The sequence below is a fragment of the Cynocephalus volans genome, chromosome 11 (assembly GCF_027409185.1).
Source record: "Cynocephalus volans isolate mCynVol1 chromosome 11, mCynVol1.pri, whole genome shotgun sequence".
Lineage (NCBI taxonomy): Eukaryota > Metazoa > Chordata > Mammalia > Dermoptera > Cynocephalidae > Cynocephalus > Cynocephalus volans.
Window position 1 is genome coordinate 122,276,608 of NC_084470.1, and position 27,437 is coordinate 122,304,044.

The 27,437-nt window shown below is 38.4% G+C and overlaps 1 protein-coding gene and 1 pseudogene across 1 annotated transcript; one reads left to right on the forward strand and one right to left on the reverse strand.

Moving 5' to 3' along the window:
- On the forward strand, positions 1–25,714 carry KLHL12 (kelch like family member 12). The gene is made up of 12 exons (XM_063114994.1): positions 1–155; positions 2,191–2,430; positions 6,166–6,319; positions 7,527–7,744; positions 12,673–12,822; positions 15,213–15,327; positions 20,511–20,617; positions 21,565–21,760; positions 22,241–22,399; positions 22,705–22,803; positions 23,621–23,807; positions 24,141–25,714. The coding sequence occupies exons 2-12, from the start codon at positions 2,236–2,238 to the stop codon at positions 24,265–24,267; spliced, it is 1,707 nt and encodes a 568-aa protein (XP_062971064.1). The 5' UTR covers positions 1–155; positions 2,191–2,235; the 3' UTR covers positions 24,268–25,714.
- LOC134391455 (small nucleolar RNA U13) lies at positions 13,865–13,979 on the reverse strand (annotated as a pseudogene).
- Positions 25,715–27,437: the final 1,723 nt, after the last annotated feature.

Sequence of the window (27,437 nt, forward strand, 5' to 3'; positions counted from 1 at the left end):
CTGGAGCCGGGACCACCACGGTGACTGCTCCAGAGCCTCCGCGTCGGGGCGGCGGCGGCCGTTCGGCTCCTGAGCCGCCGGCTGGCCCCGCGCCCCACCCCATCCCCACGGGCGGGGGACGGGCCCGGCGCGGTCAGGTGGGCTCGGGAGCAGAGGTGAGTTGTGCGGAGGTGGAGGCAGTCAGCCCTTCCCTACCCCTCATCTCCCGGTTATGGCCCTTCCCCCATCCTTCGTCTCCTTCCGAGGCCGAATGGGAGAGACGCCCAGGAGAGGAGGAAGGCTGGGGGGGCATCTAGCCTCGAGCGCGCTGCTCTCACTCCCCCACTGAACTGCGCCCCTCCGACACCTGCACCTGGCGGTGCCACCTGTATGCCCGATGATGTCAGGGGAAGAGACCTCGTTTCCTTCTCTGGAATTTAGCCTTTCCAGAATTTGATTCCGCTCCCGCCCTCGAATCTCCCGGGCTGGAACCCCTCTATCCAGATGTTAATAGAAGTTCTAGGACAGATCTCCTCAGAAAGGTGACGGTGTAGGATGTGCTGAGACTTTAGTGAGTCAGGAAACCCCAGAAGGACCACTCTGCACTAGGGTTAGTCAGTTTTGACACTGAAACTGTAAAGCCTGGTCATGGGCTGAGCCCTGTGGTAACTCCAAGAAGACCTTCACAGGAAATGGACATTTGTTCAGACTTTTCTTCCATTTCCTGAGTTAAAATTAAGTTGATGTAAGGGAACTGTTTTCGAAAAACATTATGTGCTTTGATGAAGCAACTTTCCTGTAAAATGGATCTTGCAGAGTTTTTGGAGCGATTATTTTGAGTGCCTGTAGAGCAATATGATAACCATGAACAGAAATAGATAAGACTTAGAATCTCATTTTTGCTGTTCAAAAATTATGATTGTGAGATGTGGACTTTTTTTGTTGTTGTTTTAAAGCAGCTGGCCGGTTCCAGGATCCAAGCCCGTGAGAGTTGTGGACTTTTGAAAACCACACTTTGATTTTTTTGTCTTGGATTATTTAAGAAAATTTTGGATTCCAAATAAGATAGACTCTCTTAATAACCACCCCCATTTCATTCCCCAGAAATTGTATCTGAACAAAAACAGAAAAAATAGTATGACTAAAGTCTCAACAATCAAGAAACTATTCCGTACATTGATTTTTTAAAAAATATGTAGTCTGTTAGTGAGTTGATTTAATTAAATGATGCATACAAGTGAATTTTGCAAGTAACAGGCTATGGCAATAAAGTTAGTAGTGGAGGAATTTTGATAGGTGTATGTCCTAATAAGGTTGTTTGAGTATATAACAATTACTACAAATAGAGGCTGACCAGTTACCTAAGTTGGTTAGAGCACCACTTTGTAACACCAAGGTCAAGAGTTCAGATCCCCACACCAGCCAGCTGCCAAAAAAAAAAAAAAAAAGAATTACTACAAATATTGATTAGTTAACATTGCTAATAATATAGAGTAGGAAGATCCCCCTATTGAAGAGCTTCAATAGTTTAATCAAGTGAAAGCCCATAGACAGCTTGCATGGTTTTTACTATTCTATATAGGTACTGTGTCCTCATTTGAAGTTTCATTTTAAGAAAAAATCCAGATATATTTGGAAGCCATCATGTGTTATTTTTTGCATATTTCTTTAGAAAAAAGTTCATTTTCACTGGCCCTGGCCTCCATGCTCCTAGTTGAATACATAATTTTTCTTTTTTTATATTCAATTACTAAACATTTATCATGCATCTGCTAGGATAGAAAAAAATATATACAGAATCCCCACCCTCTAAATACTTACCTACTTGTGGATATTGAATAGTAGTGATATCACACCTTTAAGGAATTTTATTTTTTCATCATTTTATCATTTGAGACAACAGCCTTGTGTAGATGTACAGGACATGTATAGTTTCTTTCTACTTAAATACAATTGAGTATTGATTATAAAAAGTGTCACATAGTAGGGACATTCAGTGATAAAGGAATTCAGAGGAAGAAGAGGTAACTTTTACTTGGGATAATTAGTGGCTAGATCTTGGTGGTCATGCCAGGGATAGGACTACTCTCCTACTTGTGGATGTTTGGGTCTAAGGAAACCTCTTCTTAGTTCTTTAATTTGTAAAGCTAATTGAATATGTTCAGTTTCCCTAGTTCTTCAAATATGCTTATTGATTTTTTTTTCTTGTAGTTGCAGAATCCAAGGACCCCTTCTGTTCTTTCTCCATATTGCTTGATGGGAGGCATTATGGCCCCCAAAGACATAATGACAAATACTCATGCTAAATCCATCCTCAATTCAATGAACTCCCTCAGGAAGAGCAATACCCTCTGTGATGTGACATTAAGAGTAGAGCAGAAAGACTTCCCTGCCCATCGGATTGTGCTGGCTGCGTGTAGCGATTACTTCTGTGCCATGTTCACTAGTGAGGTAAGTGGTACATTATCTCCACACAAATGAAGCTCACACATATAACCTTGTAGTTGTCTCATTTCACTGAATAAAATAATAAAAGTTTGATATGATAGTGAATTTTTATAGTACAGTGGTTAAATAGGCAGGCTCTGGATAAGATCTGCCACATGGCTGTGCCTTAGTTTCCTCATGTCTAAAGTTAGGGATAATAGTAATAAGCAATAACACTGGTTATTGTGAAGATTATTTGAGAAAATTATGTAAAAAGTGCTTAGAACAGTGTCTAGCATGTAGTAAAACATACAAATGTCCGCTACTGGATTTTACTTATTGTTCTTTAAACTTTTCTTCCAATTTTTCTCCTTCTAAAGTTTAAAATTTTAAAGTGAATACCAGGGGGATAGGGAGGAGGGAAGGAAGAGGAGATTCAGACTTCATCCTACTCTTCCTAACAATCTGTAAAGAAAATCTGTATTTATCTATCAGTGTAGATTTCAGGGTGACCTCAAATGACAAGAGGAAGATTACAGGTATAAAGGGTATAACTTGGAAAAAAATGCTGACTCCGGAGTGTAAGCAGCTAATGAAGGGAATTAGGAAAAGGTTGGCTTGACAAGATAAAAGGTCATGCTCAAAGTATTAAGAAAGAGTACTTAGTAATTGTGTGACAAAACACTTGAAATGTAAAGAAAGGCAGTTGAGTATATGTGGGATACTCTTAGGAAGGTGAACACAAGGGAGCATTACAAGTTTCTTGTTTTTCAAAATCCCAGGTATGATTTTAAACAGATTTAAATAAATGATCTTGATTTTTTTTTTTGAAAGCTTAGTGATGGGATACACCAGTGTTTATTATATAATTTAACTTATTTATATGCTTAAAATGTTTCATTATAATAACACTTTCTTAGATGTCTTTTTCTTTGGAGGCTGGCCAGTACCAAATCCTTGACCTTGGTATTATCAGCACCACGCTCTAACCAACTGAGCTAACCAGCCAGCCCATAAAACTCTTTTTAACTACAGATTGAATATCCCTTATCCAAAATGCTTGGGATCAGAAGTGGTTTGGATTTTGGATTTTTTTGGATTTTGGAATATTTGCAGAATACATACAAATTGAACATTCCAAAATCTGAATGAGCATTCCCTTTGAACGTCATGTTGGCACTCAAAACATTTCGGATTTTGGATTTTCATATTAGGGGTGCTCAACCTATACCTGTATTTTCTTTAGTTAGCCCCATCACTTTAGTGAAGGTGCTGCTGCTGGATCTGAATAGAAGACGTGGTATCATAATAATGATAATAACTACCTTTTATGGGCCAGTTATTGTTCTATGTGATTGTTATGCATATCTCAATCACACTAGGGGTAATTATTACCATCTCATTTCACAAATGAAGGAATAAGGTCTTAGGTATTAAATGACTTGGCCAAGCACATGGCTTGTAAGTGGTAGAGGTGGTATTTAATCATGTTTTCTGACTCTAAAGCCCAAACTATTTTTAACTACTGTGCCTCCTCAGCCTCTGAAATATGGATTTTATATTCTCCAATCTAATTTTAAAGCCAGTGTAGTTTATGTTATAAGCCAGTGTAGTTTATGTAGTTTATGTTATGAGCCAATGCTCAGTCACATAGCTGGTAGGAAAAACATAGAAACCTCACAGGTCATTCCAGCTAATCCAGGCTAATTTTGAAATGATCTTGTGTAATATAGCATTACAGATACCTGTCCTATACTGTTCTCCATGATATCTGCCCAAGAGCATCAGAGGCAGTTGGCATTTAACTAGGTAAGGAGAGTGTTATCCAGCAACTGCTGAACATGAAATGAACTAGGACTGCTGACTGCTAATTATATATTGTATGTCCTGTTTTTTTGTCAGCTTGAAGAAAATTAGTCTGTCTTCACTCTTTTTGAGTATGGAATTCTGTAAAAGAATTCTTTTTTCTCATCAGTGATTCTTTCTTTAAAAACTGACATCGGGCAGGAAAATTCCAGATGGTTTTGTCTTCATTTTTAAGAGTAATTGTTTGTATGGAGAGAGTCCAGTGACCTGGATTCTAGGCTTAGTTCTCTTAACAATTCTGTATGAATGCTGTCAACCATCTAACTTCACTGGGTTGATCTGTAAAATAAAGTGGTTGAATGGTTTCCTTCGTGTCTTCTAGCCCTGAAATGCTCCTCAAATGTTGTTCAATTGAAATATCACAGGACTGAGGCAAGAGGACCTGGGTTTTATCTGTCTCTTTCTAGTTAAGTGACCCTAAGTCAAGTCACCTAACTTCTTTGAACCTTAGATCCTTCATCTCTTAAATGGCAATAATATCAGATCTTTCTACTTTGCCAGGTTGCTGTGAAAATCAGATGAAATAATAGTAAATGATGCAAACTTGGCTATAAAAGAAAAAAAGTAAATGAGAAGCATGCTGAAAATTTGTAAAGCAAAATATAAACGTGAAGTGTGTAATTGTTCTAAGTTCTTACATAATGAAATCATTTCCATATTTAAATTATTTGATGGGAATATAGTTTATTTAATGAGAAACTTCTGGAATACGTTTATATTTCACTATCATTAGTATTAACTGTATTTAATGTATTGGGACAGTAATTATTTATAAGTACTTCTACTGTGCTAAATGTTAATAAAACCCAGTATGTTTTCCAAAATAATGTATTAGTTAATTTTTTTTAATGTTAGGGATTGATTTTGTTCTTGGCTTTGATAGAGAATGCTTTTTGATTATTCTCTGGGCTGATGGAGAAATCAAAGATGATAAAGTCATTTAGTTCATAATGGAGGTGCACTGCAGTTTTGTGAATAATACAAATTTCTAAACTAAAGTTAAGATCTAGTAAAATTTTCATAAAGTTATCAGTTTTCAGATGGTCTACTGTCCTGTAAAGATGAAGATTTCCACTCTTAGCTAAACAATTTTCCATGATTATCCAGCCTTATCAATACTCATAACTTTAAGGGGATCTTCTAGACTAAATATACTACCAACAATTCATTAATCCCAGAATAGAGTCAACCCAGTATTTTGAAAAAGTATCAAATGGTTCATTTGTATTCGGTAGTGTTATAGAAGAAAGCCCCTTAGATGGTCTGCATGTTCCTTTTCATCATCACCAACTGTAGTCTAAAGACAGATGAAAGGAACTAGGCAATCCTGGAAAGTCTGGAGCTGAAACCCACAGCGTCCTCTTCAGGCATGAAACTTCATTGAAGTTTTGTGTTTTAATCTTTATTTACTTTTTTTTAATTTAATATTTTTTATTTCCATATTCTTTCCTTTTTTTCTCTTTTTTTGGCTGCCGACTGGTACAGGGGTCTGAACCCTTGACCTCGGTGTTACAAGGTGGTGTTCTGATGTGTCTTATCTTAAAAGTTCGTGGACACTAGTGGCACATTCATGGAACTTTTGCATTCTATTCTGTAATATACTATGTTTTAATACGAAATCAGTATTTTAAATTATTTAGTAATAAAATTGATATTCCAGAAAGGTGTCACCTACTGTGTACTCCTGGGGCACAGATAACTACCCACTCCATTTGAAAAGCTGCAAATATATTCCATATTCACTTTATACAAATCAAACAAAATAGACCATAATTTTTTAAAGATATGTATTCAAATAATATTATTAACATCCCTTTTACTCTTGGATATGAAATTCTGCCTTTATCTTGTGGCATTATATCCATAATTCTTTCATACTCTTTGAATTTTCAGCTTTCAGAGAAGGGGAAACCTTATGTTGATATCCAAGGTTTAACTGCTTCTACCATGGAAATCCTTTTGGACTTTGTGTACACAGAAACAGTACATGTGACAGTGGAAAATGTACAAGAACTGCTCCCTGCAGCCTGTCTACTTCAGCTGAAAGGTATAGATGTTAAAAGTTGCTATTGTTCATGTCAAAGAAACCCAGGAAATGTTTAATATTAATGATGTAAACTTAATCATGAAATTATGCCACTCATGTTTACTGCCCATGGCTTTTGTCTCTTTGAGCAATACAAGATCAGATGTCAACAGCAATGTAAAGCAACCTCTCCAAATGCCAGTATTTGGCATTTTAAAAGAAAGCATTTATGCCTTTTCTTCTTTTAAAAAATGGAGGAGATAATATATGTATTTTCTTGCATATATGCTTATAATACCGTCTAAGGAAATACTTTTAAGAGACTGATAACTATTCATTGTTTACATGGATACGGTTTACCTGCCTGGCCACTGGGTAGCCAAGCTGATAGGGAAGCTTAGGGGGACTTTTCATGGTAAACCCTTTTATATTTTTAAATTTTTGAACCATGTAAAATATCTGTAAAAAAATAAAATCTAAATTGATGCACAGAAATGAAAGTGTAAAATTTTCACAGGATTGGAGAGTCTCCCTTCTAGTTCCCAATCTGTCTTTGTTTTGTTTTGTTTTGTTTTGTTGTGGTGGCTGGCCAGTACAGGGAGCCCTGGACCTTGGTGTTATCAGCACCACACTGTAACCAGCTGAGCTAACCAGCCAGCCCTAACTTGGTTATGTTTCATTATTTTCACTTTTTATATACACATAATTTAAACATTTTCAGTTTTTAATACATGATTGAAATAACGTGAAGCTTTTGGATTAGTGCACAGTTAAAAATTAAGTTTATATTCTGAACTTTTCAATTAGAGAAGTAAGAGATCGTTATTAGTATCTTCTGTTTTTCCTTCACTGGAGTCTTTTAGTAAGTTTTCGTGTAAAGTAGAAAATTGATGCATGTGCTGAATTACTATTTTGTTTTATAACTTGATTTCCAAAGATTTTATAGGCATTTTTGTTTAATTGTGTCAGTGTCGCTGGAAACAATTCATCTTGCTATACTCATTTTAAAGATGAAGCAGATGCATGTGTAAAAGTTGCTGAAAGTCACACAGCACATAAGACAGAAATAAGATTTGAATTCTTGAAGCATAAAATTTCTAATCTGTTTCTTAGGTGTTGAGCCAGGGTTCCTCTGATAACATGTAGAGAAGATGTTGAGATCCAAAATACAGACCAGTTCACACTTGGCCACGTATCCTGAAGTATTCACTGCCTGTGTTTGTCCTAGGTGTGAAGCAAGCCTGCTGTGAGTTCTTAGAAAGTCAGTTGGACCCTTCTAATTGCCTCGGTATCAGGGATTTTGCTGAAACTCATAATTGTGTTGACCTGATGCAAGCAGCTGAGGTTTTTAGCCAGAAGCATTTTCCTGAAGTGGTACAGCATGAAGAGTTCATTCTTCTAAGTCAAGGAGAGGTGGAAAAGCTAATCAAGTGCGATGAAATTCAGGTACAGATTTGGCTTGGTGTTATGGTTTCTTCAAGACTGGGCCGTTACAAAACTTGCAAAACAGGGTGGAGTTACTGTGTTTCTATATCAGGGATTTATAATCAAGTGTCCATGTTGGCTCCAAAGATTTCACTAACCCCCTGAAATGATATACCAAACTTATTTGCATATTTTTAGAGAGGAGTTCACCACTTTCCTTAATTAAATATAGGATCACAGTGGTTAAGAATCACTATTAAACAAGAGTATGGAATAGGCAGAAATTGGAAGTAAAGTAGATTTCTGTAGAACACTTCTCTATTACCCATACACTCATTTTACAAACATTTATTGAGAATATCTACTATGTAACAGTCACTATACTTGGTACTACAGATCCAAAAGTGGATAAGATGCAGGTCTTACTTTCAGAGAATTCACAGTATAGTAGTAGAGACACATGTCTGTGTGTCAAAAGAAACTATAATAGAGTATAATCAGAGTTATAAGCCTATACAAGGTAAAGAAATTACATAGAAGAAAGAAGAGTTAAGCTTTTCCCAAGAGAAGATCAAAAAGGAAGAGACAGAAGTTCAGAAGTGAGGGTCTACATAAGCAGGAGCCAGATCATAACTGCCTTGTGGGGGTGCGAGGGGCTGGAAGGAAGGGATGTGTGAACTGAGTGTGAAAGGAGCAGTGTTTCACTTAGTAGAGGGGAAACTGCGTGTGTCGGGCAGGCATTCAGTGACTTATCCCAGCCAGCGGGATCTTAGTCAAGCCTAATTCTAAGTCAGAGTACTGGTAGTTTATCAGACTTTTTATTGCATATAATTCTGTACTTAGGCTAAGAATTGGAGTGTGAAGTCCAGTATAAGGCCAATAATAGATATCTTTGAAGCCTGTGGCGTTAATCTTCAGTGGCCCGCTACTAGCTTCAAGAAAATACCTGGCATGACCAAGTGGTAGGATAGAAGTCTGCCTGTTGGTTTTTGTTTTCCCCAGTTATGAGAAATTTGATTCTCTAGGAAGGCTAAGAGTTCTCTTTTTCTTTTTTTTTTTTTTTTTTTCCCTCTCTCTCTCTTTTTCTCTTCTGGTAATAGGAAGAAAATAGATTTTAAATTAGTGGATTCCCAGAATTTAGTGGCACGTCTGCAGGTGTGCCTCAATTTAAACAAGAGATTAGAAAGAATCAAAGTTTGATTAATATTCTAGGTGCTGCTGGAGGAATTTGCTGCTTAAAGAAATCCCGTAATGTACTTTTGCAAGCAAAATGATTACTCCCTGATTTACTTTGTTAAAACTATGATTTTTATGTTATATGGTAACAGTACTTAACTTTTAGCCAACGTTTTCTTTATACTTTACCCTGGGGAAAAATGATTAGGCACATTGGTGACATTGTTTCCACCCAAACAGGAATTATTTTCCAGCCTAACATGCTGTTTTGTATTAGCCCAGAGAAGCTGCTGAGTCAAGAATTTTCTAAAATCTTAGTTCTCATTCTCATGGTGTAAGATATTGTATTCTTGTGCTGAAATGCAGGCATAGCCAAAAGAACATACTTTTCTTCATACTTGTAAACTGGCAATTTGCTAGAATATCTTAATTTTTCTTGATTTTTTACATGTATTGGAAAATACAGTGAATAGAATGAGCACTACAGATTTGAAGTTCACTGCATATAATAAGAAAACAGTTAATACTCAGCATTTACTGTTGGTTCATTTACCAAATATTGATTGAGAACTTACTGTGAACCCAGGACAGGTGCTAGTGATCCAACTGTGAACAAAACACAAAAATCCCTATCCCCTGGATCTTCCATTCTCATGGCACCATTCTGGCTATTTTTATCTTATTTAATTCTCACATCTCCATTTTGCAGAGGAGGAAACTGAGGCTTGGAGGTTAACCATCATACCACAACTAGTAAGTGATAGAGCAGGGATTCAGATCCAGGCATCTGACTCCAGAGTCTGTTCTCTTAACCATTAAACTATGAGCTGGTCATGAAGACAGTTTCTTCCTAATTGTCCAAATCAGGAGACAATAACAGAAGTCATTTATTTTGAAACTATATAGACATTGGAATAAAACTAGATTGAACAGAGAGAGCAAATAACTAACCATCAGAAGCTGAGATGAAAAACAGTTTGAGAACTCTTTTGTATAGTTTTCCGTAAGTATGTGTCAAGACTGGCCTTTCCTTTTTTTTCTGGAAAGATAGCAAGTGACATTTTTTTTCTGTTCCATATACCAGCCAGAAATAGGAACCAGACATCTGACTCCCAGGTGCTAACTAACACTTCCTCTTATTAAATGAAACAACAGTACTTGACCAATACAACATACGGGAAGCGGTATATCATACTGGTTGAAATAAAATTGGTTTTAGTCAGGTTGGGATTTAGTCTTGGCTGTGTGACATGTGTTACCTAACTACTAATCTCCAGTTTCTTCTTCTGTAAAATGTATAATATTAGTACTTAGTACATAGGGCTGTCCCGAGCATTAAACAAGAATGCCAGTGCCTGATACATAAGAGAATTCTTCGTGAAAAATTTATTGTGGAGAAAATTTATTTTTCTCCATAGTGAAGCATTAATGTTGGGGGTTTTTCCTGCCCGTTTAACTGTTTCTCTGCAATTCTAATTTATTCTGTCTTCAGTAAGATCAAGAATCTCTGCTTATGATTGAAAAACCCCATCTTTAAATTGATGTATCTGAACATAGAATGTGTCAGAGTCTAGCGTACGTCGCTTAAAACTATTTGCCAATCAATCTTTAACAAAAAAATTTTTTTTTAAATCATGGACACCTTTCTGCACCCTCCCCTGCATCTCATTCATCAATAGGCTGGGTTAGTTTGACCTCCCAAATATTTCTCTAGTGCAACTATTTCTCTCTCACCACTGCCAACACTATAATCTATACACCATCACCTTTTGCCTAATGTACCAGAGTAGCCTCTAACTGGTCTTCCAGCGTTTGGCCCTTCTAAACTATTCTACCCATGGTAGCCAGGGTAGTCTTTATGACACACCAATATGATTATACCTCTAGACTGTTTGAAACCTTTTAGTGATTTCCAGTTGCTCTTAGAATAAACTACAGTTTTCTAGTGCCCTCTGTGATCAGGCCCTTGCTTGCCTTTCCAGCATCACCTTTACTACTCTTTCACTCCCTCATTCATTCTGCTACACTATCTATCTATAATTTCCTCCAGCTGCCAGTTCTTTTTTGCTCTAGGACAGTGCTGTCTAAGTGAATATTCTTTGTTTGTCTGTTTGTTTTTGTTTTGTTTTTCTGGCACATGGCCAGTACAGGGATCTGAACCCATGACCTTGGTGTTGTGAGGCTGCACTCTAATAAGCAAATGAGCTAACTGGCCAGCCCCCAAGAGAACATTCTTTGAAAATGGAAAGGATCAGAGTGGTCCTATGGTGTAATGGTTAGCAATCTAGGCTTTGAAAATGGAAAGGATCTATATCTGAATTGTCCAGTTTACTAGCCACAAGCCACTAGCCACATGTTGCTCTTGGGCACTTGGAGTGTGGCTAGTGCAACTGAGAAGCCAAGTTTTTTACTTAACTTAATTTTAATTTAAATGTAAATAGCCACACATGGCTAGTGGCTACTGTATTGGATATTGCAGCTCTAGTGATTTTACATGTGCTGTTCTGTCTGCCTTAGAGTACTCTCTTACTCTCCCTGGCTAACTGCTACTCATCCATCAGATTTCAATGTATTGCTTCTTTAAGGAGACCTTCTCTGACTCATCCATCTAAATTAGGAAATCTCATGTTATTCTGTCTCATAGCCCCAGTACCTTTCCTACATAGTTTGTATTAACAGTGGGATTGTTCATTTTTCTGATTTAACAGTTGTTTCTCCACTTAAGAGCAAGTATCATATTTGTTCACCATTGTATAACCATCTTTCAGCACAGTGACTGGCACTTATCAGGGGTTCAGTAAATCCATCAAATGAATGAACTTTCTGAAACATTTTTTACATTTCCAGAGTACCACAATTTTTGGAAAAAGTTCACAGGGTGGTTTTTTTTTTTTTTTCTAGTCACAGTGACACTCTGAAAGGTATCTCTCAGAACACATGTGGTCTAGGGGCTGGTGGAAGGGACTTAGGTGTCTGTCTTTGGGAAGACCTACATGTTGTTATACCTCGTATCTTTCTGATGGTATAATGTAGGCTTTTTAGAGTGTTTCTCACCTTATCCAGTTTGTCATATGTAAATTTAGACCTAAGTTCCCCAAATGGTTATTTGTATCATTTCAGGTAGCACAGTGCCTAAGACATAGTAGTTGCTCAAACACTAATTGACAATGCTTTGAAAACTGCAACATTCCATATAATGATGTAAGAGAAGCTCCTGCTTCAGAGGCTTGGGTGGACAATATGGGGGAGGTGAGCCTAGAGGTCATTAGACAACAATTAATGAATAAAAGTTATTCCAAGAGCCAATTTTGGGGGTTGGCCGGTTAGCTCAGTTGGTTAGAGTGCAGCCTTAAAACACCAAGGTCGTGGGTTCAGATCCCCATACTGGCCAGCCACCAAAAACAAAAACAAAACAAGAGCCAATTTTGAATAGGGCAACAGATTTTCCCACCCACTCTCCGTAAAGACACAGAAAGAAATTCAGGAATGGGAAAAATTCTAAAGCAAAGGCCAACATGTGACTGATGATTTACTAGGTACATTCTATCTTAGATATTTTTTTTTAACCCAAGTTGACTGTCATTCTTTTTCTAGTCCAAGTTAGTTGTGTCTGAAAAGATTGTTTTCCAAAGAGCCTAGCTATTTCTGGAAGATGGGAAATAATGGTGATGGGCGATGCGGAGCAGGAAGGAGAAAGTAAGCATGGTTATTCTTGGAGATTGGGAGCTAGTTGGAAAAGCAGAGATCCATGATGTGTAATTACACATTTACAGGTGGATTCTGAAGAGCCGGTTTTTGAGGCTGTCATCAACTGGGTGAAGCATGCCAAGAAGGAGCGAGAAGAATCCTTGCCTGACCTGCTGCAGTACGTGCGGATGCCCCTGCTGACCCCCAGGTACATCACAGATGTAATAGATGCAGAGGTAAGTCATGCAAGACACTCAGCATCCGAAATCTTGACTAGCTCTTGTAGCTTAGTATTCTGTACTCAAAACTGATTATTTTAATATAGACAAAGTCTCCTGGTTTGCCTCTCCAGGAATGCCAGGGAAGGTGGTGCTGGGTAGTCCCCAGACAGATTTCTAGGAAAAATTAATTGCTTGGCAAGTCAGGTTCTTGATACAAATGAAAAATCTATGGCTTAATTTAATATTGTATTTTCTTATCTTTTTGTCTTACATGACCCTAAGTGTTTTGTATAAGCAACATCAGGTGATAAACTTTGTCCCCTTCTCCATTAAACACACATTATTCCAGATTGTCCTGAAAAACAGGACCTCTGGTGAAGCCAGCATGAAAGTAGTTTGTTGCATTTTAGTATTAACTTTGGTCATATCATGTTGAGTTTATGTATGAAATTATTTCTCCAACTTAAGTTCTTCTGGTACATTTTCATGATTTTTACCATATATACAATATATGTTATCTAGACTGTACTTTGCGGGAACACTGATTTATAACATATAGGTAAGGCCCAGGTCAGTGAATGAACTCCTCCGCCTGTCCCAGCTCTAAGTCTCTTTGGAAGTTAACTACGAGCACATTTTTTCAGTTGCTCTCATTAGAAAAGTTGCAAGTTGGGCTGAGCCCGTGGCGCACTCGGTAGCGTGCTGCGCTAGCAGCGCGGCAACGCTCCCGCCGCCGCGGGTTCGGATCCTATATAAGGATGACCGGTGCATTCCCTGGCTGAGTGCCGGTCACGAAAAAAAAAAAAAAAAAGAAAAGTTGCAAGTTGGTTAGTGTCACATCTCAGACTCTTTCTCCTATTTGTAATTTCTTACAACCCATCCACATACCCTTTGTGTCTAGTTCTTTACATTATGGTTAGGAGAACAGACTCTGGAGCCAGACTCAAGCGACTGAAATTCCAAATTTACAACTTAAGTATGTGAACCTTAGGCAGATTACTTAATATATTTGTACCTCAGCTTTCTTCCTTTTTTTTTTTCTCTTTTTTCTTTTTAATGTTAGACAGGTAACGTGCCAACATCAGTACAAGGATTGAGAGAGGTGCATTTCACACAGTAGAGCAAAAACCCAATCATCGCACTTTTTTTTGGCTTAAGCAACAGAAATTTATTTTCCCTAGGTTCTGGAGCAAGGTCCAAGATCAAGGTGTCAGCAGGGTTAGTTTTTTCTGAAGCCCTCTCCTTGGCTTGAATCATCACACTTTTCAAACCACAGAAGGATCGGTCTCAGCTTTCTTATCTGTAAAGTGGAGATGATAGTAGTACCTACCTCATGGGTTGTCCTTAGTATTAAATAAGTTTATATGTAAGAGCTTTTATAACCATGTCTTGTACGTAAGTACTTGCTACTATTATGGTTTATTTTCCTTTTCAGTTCATACTGAAAACTTCCTGGGTTCGGTTAATAGATGTGCTATGTAATTACAACTTGTATCAGTCAGAATCCCAACAGGAAACAGATGGCATGCTCAAAATAGGACAATTTAAGAAGGATTTATTTATAAAGGAGCTGTTTACAATAGAGCAACAACATAAGACAGAGAAATGACCTGAATCTAGTACAGCCAAGCTGTCAAAACCCCCAAGCCTGAAGGGACAAGGTTAAGGAGTGGTTACTAGAACCTGAAAGAGAGTCATGTAGAGTCACTGCCTTGAGAGGAGCTATGACCTTTGGTTGGACCAATCCCAACCAGAAACCAGAGAACATGGGAACCCTATTGACACAGTTCATATAGGCCAGTCTTCTGTGCCAGAGAGCAGAGTGGAGAAAGGTACATAGTAAATCTGGGGAGGCGTATGAAAGATGTCTAGTACAGAGCTCTATCAGAAATAGGCATGGAGAGTGGGGGAGAAAGAAAGAAAAAATAAAAAGAAGTAGACATGAGGATTATGACAATGCTGTGAACCTTGAGGAAAGTATTTCAGACAAGATATACTTCTCCCTGTCACCAGAAAATAACAGAAGGCTTTTGGTTTTCTCTTAAAATTTTTATCAGTTATTATGTGCTTGTATCTGCATAATCCCTGGAAGGATGTACAAACTAATAAAAGTAGTTACATGTAAGTGCTGAGGTAGATGGGAAATATTTCTCAATATATCTTTTTATATCATTTGATTTTTGATTCATGTAATATATTACCTATTAAAAAAATAAAAATAAATTTTAAAAAATCATTTTTGGAAACCCACATCATACTTAATTATTACTAGCAGTCCTGGAATCACAGGGCTTTGGAAACTGCTTTTCTATATTAAAAAGTTAATTCTTTATATGTGCCATCTGTATTCTTATAGTATTAGAGGTAGCCCCTGTGGCTCACTCTGCTATCCTGCTATATTTCAGCCTTTCATCCGCTGTAGTTTACAGTGCAGAGATCTAGTTGATGAAGCCAAGAAGTTTCATCTGAGGCCTGAACTGCGGAGTCAGATGCAGGGACCAAGGACAAGGGCTCGTCTAGGTAAGCTGGCATTTTGGCAGAATGAGGGAATATTTTTCAACTACTTCTTGCAAATGGCATAATGCAGTTGAAAAAAACACTGTAAGAAATACAAAGACCTCATTTCAGACCCATTTTTAATCTTTTATTGTGTCATCTCAGACAAGTCACTTTACCACTCTAAACTTTCTTTCCTATAATCCAAGGATATCTTCTCAATTTCACATAACTGTTTAGAGATTAAATGAGATAAAAGGTAAACACACTTGATAAATTGTCACGTGTTATGTAATATGTTACAATTTTATTTCAATATATTTTGCTTCTGTGAATTAGAGATTATTTTGAATCACGTAGTAAGTGATATTTTCCCACTCATCCCTCCCTTTCCCCTTATGTGTTTTTTCATCTGGAATCTGAAAAGAGGACAGAAAAGGAGCTCACTGTAGTAGTAAGTACAGGGCTTTGGGCAGTGACATGCAGTAGTTAAAAGCCTGGACTATGGAGCCAGACTGGGTGCAGATCCCAGTTTACCACTTACTAGGTATATTAACTTGAGCAGGAAACAACCTCTCTGTGCTTCAGTTGCCTCATCTGTAAAATGGAGATCATCATAGCACCTACCTCCAAGTTTGTTACAAAGAGTCAATAAAGTAACTTACTTTATAAAGGCTTAAAACAGTTTTTGGCACGTAATAAACGCTATGTATGTTAGCCATTATTTTAGCAAACAGACTTAGGTTCAAATCCCAGCCCACGAATGACTGGTTGGGCAGGGTATCGATTTATCTGAGCCCAGGCTTGTACATCTGAAATGCGGGTTAGTGTCTTATCTCACTGGGCTTTTGGGGGAATTAAATGAGATACCGTTTAGAAGATGACTAACATTGTAGCTAGCACTTAATAGGTACTCAGATATTATTTCACTTCCCATTTCCTGTTTTTCTCTACTTCACTGTCCCAAGAGCCTAGATATAATGTGTAAAAGGATTTTATAGGTTATGAATTTCTGTATATTCAGTGGGATGGTATTTTGTTTTCTTTTCTTTTCTTTCTTTTTTTTTTTTTTTTTTTTTTGACAGTTGGCCAGTATGGGGATCCAGACCTTAGCACTGAGCTCTGACCAACTGTGCTAACAGGCCAGCCCCTTATTGTCTCCTTTTCTTGCTCTTATCTGACTAGGGACTCATGCATGCTAAGGTGTTAATCAAATTAAACTGCTCACTGATAGGTTTAAGTAGAATGGTGATTTATCCCACTATATTTTTGAATTGCCTTAAGTGCTATATATTCACTATAGAAATTTTAGAAATACAGAGAAGCAAAAAATAAAATCATCCATTATCCCACCACCCAAAGATATTGTATTTTTTAAAAAGGGGAACTCTTAGAGAAGGCATTGTAGATGGTACTGTTCTATTAATTCCTGCAGGATGACAAAATGTGATCTGTATCTCATATTCTATATACAGAGATACAAATACCAAGGTCAAGGGTTCAGATCCCCATACTGGCCAGCTGCAAAAAAAAAAAAAAAAAAAAAGATACAAGGATATTTCAAAAAATTCATGGAAAGATTCATATTATCTTACAGTTCTGTTTTTCCACAAACTTGTTGAACTACCCTCATATATGTCAACACAAAATATTTGGATCCCCTTACCAGTCAACCACCAAAAAAAAAAAATAAGAAAACCAAACACAATGTTCTTTGGAGGTACATTTCCTGCATTTTTCTGAACAGGCAGCAGAAAGAGCTCCTGCTTGGTCAGAGAAATTGCTAAATGTGAAAATATTAGAAAAAATTGTAGGAAAATATTTGTATAACTTCTGGGTGGAAGCTTTTTTTTTTTTTTTCTTTTTTTAATTATAAAATGTACATAACAAAATTTACCATCATAATCATTTTTAAGTGTGCAGTTGAATAGTGCTGGATACATTCACACTGTTGTACAGCCAATCTAAAGGAATGCAAAAATCCACATTCAACAAGATTACCTCACAGGGGTGGGATTGCAGGGAAATATTAACAATTAATGTTTTATTTTTTAAAAATGTTTTATTTATATACCTCTGTGCTATTAACCATAAGCATGTGGTTACTTTTCATTATTTAAAAAATAATTTAAAATATTTTTTAAACACTATGTGAGCCAGTGATGTAGTGGAAAGAACCTGGCACTAGGGATTAGAGATTTTGCTTACTTTGATTTCTACTCATTTTTTTCACTCACTCTGGTAACCTGCTATTTGGACAATTCCTTTAACTTCTCTGGGTTACCAATTTTTCATTTGTATATCAAGGGAGTATATTAATCACTAAGGTGCTTTCTAATCAGAAGATATATTTCTTTTTTTCGTGATAGCACTAATTGCTTATGAAATTGAACTAAAGCCAATTAAAAGTTTTGTGAACCAGCAAACCCAGAAGATTCTTTGGAGGTATATTTCCTTCATTTTTCTGAACAGGCAACAGCAGAAAGAGCTCTACTTGGTCAGAGAACTTTCTTATTGCCCTGACCTTGAGGGATTAGAATATACCTTAATATATAAGGTATATATTACCTTCTATATACCTTAATAATTTTGAGGTTATTTTTCAAAATTTCCAGAAGGGAAATGCTGAAGCTATTTCCAACTAGATTCATTTGTTTTGTTTTGTTTTTGGTGGCTGGCCAGCATGGGGATCTGAACCCTTGACCTTGGTGTTATCAGCACTGCACTCTAACCAGTGAGCTAACCAGCCAGCACCTGACTAGGTTCTCGACATTCCCTTGTCAGTGTCTTAGAAGGTAGATTGTTTCTATCATTGTGTCCTCTACCCATCTCTAATCATAGAGGTTGCTAAACCAGCTACCAGGATAATGACTGTTCTGCGTACAGTATAAGGAAATTAAATATACAGCCAAGTAAAAGTATCATCCCAAATAGGGGATTTTGTTTTAGTTATTTTTCTTACCCATCACTCTCTCACAGAAGATATAATGGAAATATCTATCCTAATTTGTAGCTGTCTGCTTTTCTGAACTAAAGATAAATGCAAATGGAAATGTAGGTCTCCGAACCCTGTTATTTTAGCAGTCCTGCAGTCTGTCTGCCCTATTTGTCTAACAGCCCACATACTCTCCTCTACCCCTCCCCTCTAAATTAATGACCCGGCACTGCCACAGTACCTCAGTTTTAGTAAAGTGCTTTTTCACACCATTCTTGTCAGATGTCCTAGACTTGCTTTCTTCTTCAAAACGATAAGAATCTAACTTAAGTACTCCATTCATTGGCAAAGAACGAACAGGCTTCCTTTGGTTGACCCGTTTACTAGCTCTTTTTTAATATATTAGATTGTTTGAGTATTGGCCCCCAACTTAGGGTCCAAAGACATTAAACTCTTAGGAATTCTTCTAGAGGAGAAGGATTTTCCTAGGCACAAAGCAATGGAAGAAATTACCAAGGAAAAGATCAATGTATTTGACTAAACAAAAAATCACACACAAAATTACAAGACAAATTAGGAAAATAGGTTTGGTACAACCACAGTAAAGGATTAAAGGCATTTGTATGTAAATGGGTCATAAAAACGTGGGGGTTGGTGGGCTGGCCAGTTAGCACACTTGGTTAGGGCACAAAGGGTTCAGATCCCCATATCAGTCACCCCCCCCCCCAAAAAAAAAATGCATGGGAGAAACACTAAAATATAAGGGGCTTATCATTTGAAGCAAATTCTAGAAAGGATATAATTCCATCCCTATATATTATACTTCAGCATGTATCATTAACATATAAAGAACATTTCTTAACATATTCAAAATGCCATCACTCTTGAAAAAACACACACAATTCCTTATTATCATAACATATCAAGTCCGTGTTCATTTCATTTTTTCCTATAATTTTGTTTGTTTGTTTGTTTTGGGCAACTGGCTGGTACGGGGATCCAAACCCTTGACCTTGGTGTTACAACACCATGCTTTAACCAACTGAGACCCATAATTTTTTGTTTGTTTTTGAACTCTTAAATTATTTTTCCTCCTGTTTTGGTTTTTCTTTGCACATTTATTATTCGAAGAAACCAGGCTGTTTGACCTGTAGAGTTTCTCACATTCTGGATTTTGCCACTTTCATCCTTACAGTGTCATTTAACGTGTTCATCTCTCCTCTGTATTTCCTACAAACTGATGTTTAGACTAGAAACTTGATAAGACTCAGGGTGAATTTTTTGGAAAAAATACTTTATAGTTGGTAGTGTTATCCTTTCTATTCAGCACATCAGGAAATACACAATGTCTGATAGTAATATATTAGGTTTTTCATCTAATGGTTTGTAGCAGCCATTGATGATAGTTGTCAAATCCATTATGTCATTAGGGGTTTGTCTGTGTTACTTGTCAGCTTCAAGGTGCTGCATTTCCTTTCAAGTCCATGTTACTTATGAGATTGCCTTGTTCTCCTAAAAGCCTTCCTAGTGGTTGAATTGTCCAAAGCTCCAGCTAACAATTCTCTCCATGAGTTCTACTATAGCAGAAGCTCAGGGGATTTCCCCAGAGAGACTTTGCTCTTAGAAAAATCCAAGATAGGAAATATTTTATTAGAATTAGGCCTTATGGGAAAGGGGAAGGGTATAAAGGGTGTCAAAATAGCTTCTTTCGGAAAATAGAGAAAAAGACTTTCTTTTAAAAGCCTAGTCCTTGGTTACCTAGCAGTTTTGATGAATTGGCAGGGATTGTGATCATATAGTTGGTTAAACTGGAAAAGTAAATATTCATGGAAAAGAGATTTTAAACACCTATCACATTAGGTTTAGCAGAGTGTTCTTTCCCCATGACAAAAAATTCCCAGTTTGAGTTTTCCAGGCTGAGGAAGGCAGAGAGCACCTTTAGCCTCCCATCTGTACTTAGGACCTCAGATATTATGTCAGCCAAAGTCATCTAAATCGGTAGAAACTGTAGTGGTATGTTCAAGTTTGCCTTCTGGAGTTTTAATGTTGTCCAGAAATTTAAATTTCCTGGATTCATTTCCTCAAGAGCTAGACCTCAAGAAGAAATAATTTCTCATTAGGCAGCCTTATGATGTATCTCCTATTTCAGATTGTTTCTCTGAGCCACATAAAAGAAGATATCCAAGAACTGTCTCTACTTGTACTGCGCTGTGAGTAGTTACCCAGGCAGGGATGGTTAAAGTAACCTATCTTTTTCTGCCTTTGTCCTCAGGAGCCAATGAAGTGCTTCTGGTTGTTGGGGGCTTCGGGAGCCAGCAGTCTCCCATTGACGTGGTAGAGAAGTATGACCCTAAGACTCAGGAGTGGAGCTTTTTGCCGGTTAGTGATGGTGGAACCATTCATAGGGAGAGACCTTAAATGTCCTCAGTCCCTAACTAGATCATAACTAATCAAGTCCTAAGAGTAGAAAAGCCCAGTAACAGCATAATGTTCCTTACAACAGCGTTGTGTACAAAGTAGGTACTCAATAAACAGTTTTTGACTGTTTATGTTCAGTTGCTGGCTGGTGTGGGGATCTGAACCCTTGACCTTGCTGTCATCAGTACCACCCTCTAACCAACTGAGCTAACTGGCCAGGCCAGTTTTTGACTGTTTAGATTAGAAGATTAAAGTTCATAAATGTTATGTCAAATTAAATTCAGCTGATCACAACTATTTAGATAAGCTCTCTGTATAACTCTAAGCTCTCTGTATAACTCGCAGCATAGTCCATTGGTCATGCTGTGTTAAACTGAACTCAGTGTTAAATTGTGTTAAATGGAACTAGTGTTCAGTTGAACTCAGAAATTTGGATCTTTCTCTCTTAGTATATTTCAGTGCTGAATGGACAATAATAATTTCTGAGAAAACATGGAAATATTTTGATCAATCCTCCTACATTTTAGGGTCTTCAAATCCTGGACCCTTAACAATGTGGGAATACTCTTCCACTTTATGGAAAGATAACAGTCTCTTAGCCCAGTGCCTTATGGAAAAGAAAGGAGTCAGACACTGGATAAATAGAAGCCATTAAATCTTTTGGAAGCCTCAGAAAGAGGCAAATGTGCAAAAGGCTTGCATCTTGAAGAACACCACAACAAGCCTCTCATTCAGTAGGTAGTCAGCTGGAGGCCACTTGAGGATGAACCACTGCCTCAAAGAAGGTTCATAGTGACAGTGGAAGAAGAAAAGAAATATGTAGGTAAAAACAGGAAGGATAACAAAAGGTAAGGCCCAAAACTTGCCTGACTGCAATGCTGTGTATCTTTTCTCTCCCAAATCTGTAGAGCATCACTCGTAAGAGACGGTATGTGGCCTCAGTGTCCCTACATGACCGGATCTACGTAATTGGTGGCTATGATGGCCGTTCCCGCCTCAGTTCAGTGGAATGTCTAGACTACACAGCAGATGAGGATGGGGTCTGGTATTCTGTGGCCCCTATGAATGTCCGACGAGGACTTGCTGGAGCCACCACCCTGGGAGGTAGGCTTGATGTGCAGGGCAGTGTTTCCATCTTGTAACTGGATCAGGGTTCTTACCTCTCCTGTTGGCGGGGGCATGAAATATGGAGGATGAATTGGTATGGTTAAATATTTTTTTTTGGCTATTGGAAATATTAATGTTACAGAAACTGTTCAATATTCATTGGATGTTTCAATACTGACTACAAAGTTGGTAAATCAAGTTCTAGTGTGCTGGGAAGGGAACTGGCACTAGTTGTTGTATTTTGCAAACTCCCATGTACTCTTCAAATGCCTTTAAGGATTTCATCTTATCCCATTCTTTTTAAATGTCTTGACTGTGGTGTCTTCCTAGTTTATAAGGCTGAATTGATTTATCCTATAAAGAAATATTTTGTTTTTGCTCCCAGACAATTGAAGGACCCATGGGGAATTTGTAGAAAGAAGAGTTCGTAGAAATTCCTCACTCTATAATAGTCTGTCATTTTTTCATTCTGAGCAGATATGATCTACGTCTCTGGAGGCTTTGATGGAAGCAGGCGTCATACCAGTATGGAGCGATATGACCCAAACATTGACCAGTGGAGCATGCTGGGAGATATGCAGACAGCCCGGGAAGGCGCTGGACTAGTAGTAGCCAGCGGAGTAATCTACTGCCTAGGTATTCAGTCTGGGGCTTAGGAATGGGAGAGAACTCAATGGCTAGCAGACTCTGGGTAGGGATCCTTTTTTATCAGAATTAAGTTCTTCCTTCAACGAAAACTCTGGTCTATCTCAATATATTTCCCATTAACTGACATTATCTTTTTCTTGTACGCAAAAAAGTAGGGTACTCTTCAGGTTATTGGAACTCTTGTGGGAGAATTGAAACTAAAAGAATTAGTTGAAGCACTCAGAGAAAGGCTGACTGGGATTGGGCATGAGGATTTACCAGTCTTCTGGGATGGTCTATACTTTGTCTTTCAGGAGGATATGATGGCTTGAATATCTTGAATTCAGTTGAGAAATATGATCCCCATACAGGACACTGGACTAATGTTACACCAATGGCCACCAAGCGGTCTGGTAAGACCAGTCAGATCTGAGAGAGGGGACAGTAGGCAGTGCTGTCAAATCTTTACATATGCAGGGATGGTGCATTCACAGGACAGGCTATCAATAAATCAGAATTGTAGTTCCTGCTTTGCTGTAGACTAAATATAAAAATGAGTCAGATTCCATTCTCCCCTTTTCCTGTGTTTTCTGTAAATATTAGTGAAGATAAAGAAGCTTAAACTTCCAACTAGATTATAAATTTGGGGGCAGAAGCCTTCTTATTTTATTCATTTCTTATGTCTTTGTTTCTTCTCTGCATTCTAGAATATCTAATACAATTTTGTGTATATAGTACATGTTAAATAAATGTTTGTTAAATAAAATCTCTAGTGCATAAGAATAGAAGAATAGCTATATACCTTCACTGAGAACTTCTTGAAGTGGAGTAGAATGGGATGTAAGAAAGGGGAAAACACTATTCTAGTTTACTTCCTCTGGATAAAAATTCCTGCAGAACCATGGTCACAACTCCTTTCCTTCCTTACACCTTTATTGCCTTCTTTTTTTCACTTCCTTCTTTTTGCCTAATGAAGAGGGTTGGGCTCTGAGTTATTGAAAATGAAGAAGAGAACCATTTCAGCTTTTCTTTTATCATTTTAAGACCTAGACAAAGGGTTTACAGATGGGATAATCTGTGCTGGACTAGATTAGTCTAGGCCCATCTGGGCCTAGTCCATATCCCTCATCTACCCTAGAATTCAGCTAGCCATTAGTGACCATGTTTTGTTTCTAGAATTCAGATCCTAGGGTTAGTACCATTTATTGCTAATACCCTTTCTGCCCCCAGGTGCAGGAGTAGCCCTGCTGAATGACCATATTTATGTGGTGGGGGGATTTGATGGTACAGCCCACCTTTCTTCTGTTGAAGCATACAACATTCGCACCGATTCTTGGACAACTGTCACTAGTATGACCACTCCACGATGCTACGTAGGGGCCACAGTGCTTCGGGGGCGGCTCTGTGCAATTGCAGGGTGAGGGTTGATTAATTGATTGATTTTTAACTCTTTTTTACTCTTTCTGTCCATTTTCTTTTTGGGGGGAATTGCGGGGGAGGCAGGGTGATGAGGATTTAAAAACCAGGCTAGAGGGCCGGCCCGTGGCTCACTTGGGAGAGTGTGGTGCTAATAAAAACCAGGCTGGAGTCATCGTGCATCCAGGGCAAGAGTCTTTGTGATCCAATCCTCACTTTTGGGTGGAGACAGGGTTTGGGGAGGGAAAGACATGTCCAGTGGCAACTTTAATGAAGGATTTGTGTGGGAAGTAGTAGAAAGCTCATTTTTTTCTTTTGCTTCTTTCCCACTCAGATATGATGGAAACTCCCTGCTGAGTAGCATTGAATGCTATGACCCTATCATTGACAGCTGGGAAGTAGTGACTTCCATGGGAACCCAGCGCTGTGATGCTGGTGTGTGTGTTCTCCGAGAGAAGTGACCATTGTTGGAGCACCGTCCAGAGCTAGTGACCAGTCCAAAGGACAGTTTGTGGGAGAATCAAGGATCCTTTCCAGAATACCTATTTCTCACTGTGTGCATAAGTTGATTACAGGCACCAGTGCAGTGATGATTGTACTTATTTGCCCCGTACTCCCCCTCACATTGGTAGTTATTTCTGAGAAGGGTGGATAACAGACACTCAAGGGATAAAAATGCACATTGAATGGACGTGAGAGACCAGATTACCTCTCCCTCTGGTCTGGGGAGCACTTTCTTGTCATTTGTAACTTACCTTGTGCTTAGGAGAATATATATATATATATGTTGTGCCTCATACATTGCAGAGAACTAAGGTAAGTATGGCCTACTAGATGTGGGCAGTATCCAGCCTAGATGATTGGAAGGATACCAACTTAAGTAAGCTCAGTAAAATCCATGTCTTTTTTCCAGGAACAAATATGTTTTTCTAATCTACAGGTAGCTAGGGGCAACACAGTTTCATTCTGGAGGAAAACAAAAGAGAAATCCCTATCAAAACTTTGGGGACCAGGGAGAGAGACTCATCTTACACTCCCTTAGGAGGACAGGGTTAGTATATCAGACCTGAGGTTAGAGTAAGTGAAGTAAACAATCTGAGGCAATGTGAGTGAAATTAGAACACCACTGAACTTATAACCTGGAAGATCGAGAAGGTTGCATTATTTGAAGGTTGTTTTTTTTTCCCAAGGTCTTTCTAAAGTAGAGTGTTGTGCATCCGTGCAGTAGAGACTGGGAGAATAACAAGAGTTAACAAATCTTGGGATGAGAGGCAATAACATAAATGTGAGAATTCAACATACCTGGGGATGAGCTAGAAGTACCTGTGATTTTACAATTGTCTTATTTCCTGCCAAGGTTCATCTAGCCCTGGCAATGTTTGCCTTGAATGGTGAGAGACTGTCTTTTTTTTGTTGAATCCAATGCTACTACACCATTACACTTCCACACTATTTATTAGGGGATGGGGTGGGGTTGGCAGCAGCCCAGTTTCAGCTACCTGATTACTGCCCATTCTTTTAAGGGCACACTTCTGCTAAGGAGTGGTTTTTACTGCTGTGTTTGGTACATTTAGTCCTTTTCCTGCTATAAGTTTCCCTTACATGTCCATAGAATGGATTTTATTCATTCCAGGACAGAATAATCAAGGACAACAAAAATTCCTTTGTTAGTTCTAGTACCTCTGCTATCACCGTTTCTGAACTACCATTCAAGGCACCTGTGTATCATGGAGTGAAATTCTTGCTTTATAAGTATTGAGAGTGTGGGAATGCCATAACCTAAACAAGGGTGTACTTTCCCTGTGCTCTGAAATTCCATTTTTTCTTCTTTCCCTGAGTTGTATTGACCTACAGAGTTAATTTCCTTTGTATTTTTTTAAGAAAATATTAAAAATTAACTGTCTCAAATGTCTTTAAGAGAGTTTGTGGATAACCAGCACTGCCTTAAGCAGACATTTTGGGAGACAGGGTATGGAGATCAGCTGTAGGTCCCATCTGTTCAACCTGTTCACCGGTGTGTTTGCCAACTAACTCTGCTGTTTCTCTGTTAGACACAGGTAAGAGGAAGCCACTTTACCACTATGGAGAGTCTCATCAGTAAATGTTTACCTGTATTTGCATATTCCTTGGCCCTTCTCACACTTGGAGTTTACTTCAAAACCATAGAGAATAAAGAGGCAATCTTGAACTCATTTAGTGCACACTTGAATTTCAGGGTTTCAGTCACCCCAGTCCTTTTTCCATTTGCTTCGATTTATGGCACATTATGTAAACAGCTATGCAGAAGGCCTACAAAATCAAAAATCCTGGTGTTCCCAGAGCAAAAGGAAGGAGGAGCAACAAGAGAAAGTTTTCACTAAAGAAGCTTGTCAACCTTACTTAAACAGATGGATTGTACCTGCTGATTAAACCACAGCCTATGAGATATGTGGCACATCCTATCTCAGGAAGAGATCCAGAGGAGGTTGAAAGGGAGGCAGAGAAGTGGGAGTAAAAGGGGGCCGGCCCGTGGCTCACTTGGGAGAGTGTGGTGCTGATAACACCAAGGCTACGGGTTCGGATCCCATATAGGGATGGCCGGTTAGCTCACTGGGTGAGCGTGGTGCTGACAACGCCGAGTCAGGGGCTAAGATCCCCTTACCAGTCATCTTTAAAAAAAAAAAAAAGAAGAAGTGGGAGTAAAGGACTGATTGTTCTTAAGCTGTCTTTAGTGAGGACTTCTGAATTTTAGACCAAATTCACATATAGTTCATACATTGCATCCACAATTGAATATTCTGCATAAAAATCAACATGTAAAATTCCTTGGTCCTTTTCCACTCTTCACAATCCTACACACAATCACATGCTCACACATGTGCACAGAGATACCCCTAATTTGGTGGTTCCCCCTCCTGCTTTTCTAGCCACTTAGTTACCTAACCTAGGAAAGCTATCATTTGTCTTGTGTCATCCCCATCACAGTACAGACATCCAGTTAGCTTCTAAGTTCTACACAATTATATCTTTAATTGTTCCAAATACATTCCCGTATCTTCATTCCCTCTGCTACAGACAGTTCAGGCCTTTATCTCTTGGCTGGATTCATGAGGTAATAGCATCCTGATATCCTTACCTCTACTCTTTCTCTCTTCCAATCTAGCCCTTCATTCTTGTCATCAGTTGTCTTTTTTTTTTCCCCCAAAAGATGACCAGTAAGGGGATCTGAACTCTTGACTTGGTGTTGTCAGCACCGTGCTCACTCAGTGAGCCATGGGCTAGCCCTTCCGTTGTCTTTCTAAGGCACAGATAGGATTATACATACTTAACATACAGCAGGTTTTCAGTAAATATCAAAGTTATTTTTGGCCTAAAACTCCATAGATTTCCATATCCCACATTGTAAAGTTCCAATTCCTTAGACCGGTTGTGATCTAGGCCCATTCTCTATCTTACCTATTTTTTTTTTTTTTTCTAAAGATGACCGGTAAGGGGATCTTAACCCTTGACTTGGTGTTGTCAGCACCACGCTCAGCCAGTGAGCGAACCGGCCATCCGTATATGGGATCCGAACCCGGGGCCTTGGCGCTATCAGCACCGCACTCTACCGAGTGAGCCACGGGCCGGCCCTCTATCTTACCTATTTGTACCA

Bases quoted from the DNA above. Each gene is read 5' to 3' on its own strand.
- KLHL12 (XM_063114994.1), top strand. From the start codon at position 2,236: ATGGGAGGCATTATGGCCCCCAAAGACATAATGACAAATACTCATGCT. The intron at 6,320-7,526 runs GTATAGATGTTA...TGTTTGTCCTAG, and splicing joins CTGTCTACTTCAGCTGAAAG to GTGTGAAGCAAGCCTGCTGT. The intron at 23,808-24,140 runs GTGAGGGTTGAT...TTTCCCACTCAG, and splicing joins CGGCTCTGTGCAATTGCAGG to ATATGATGGAAACTCCCTGC.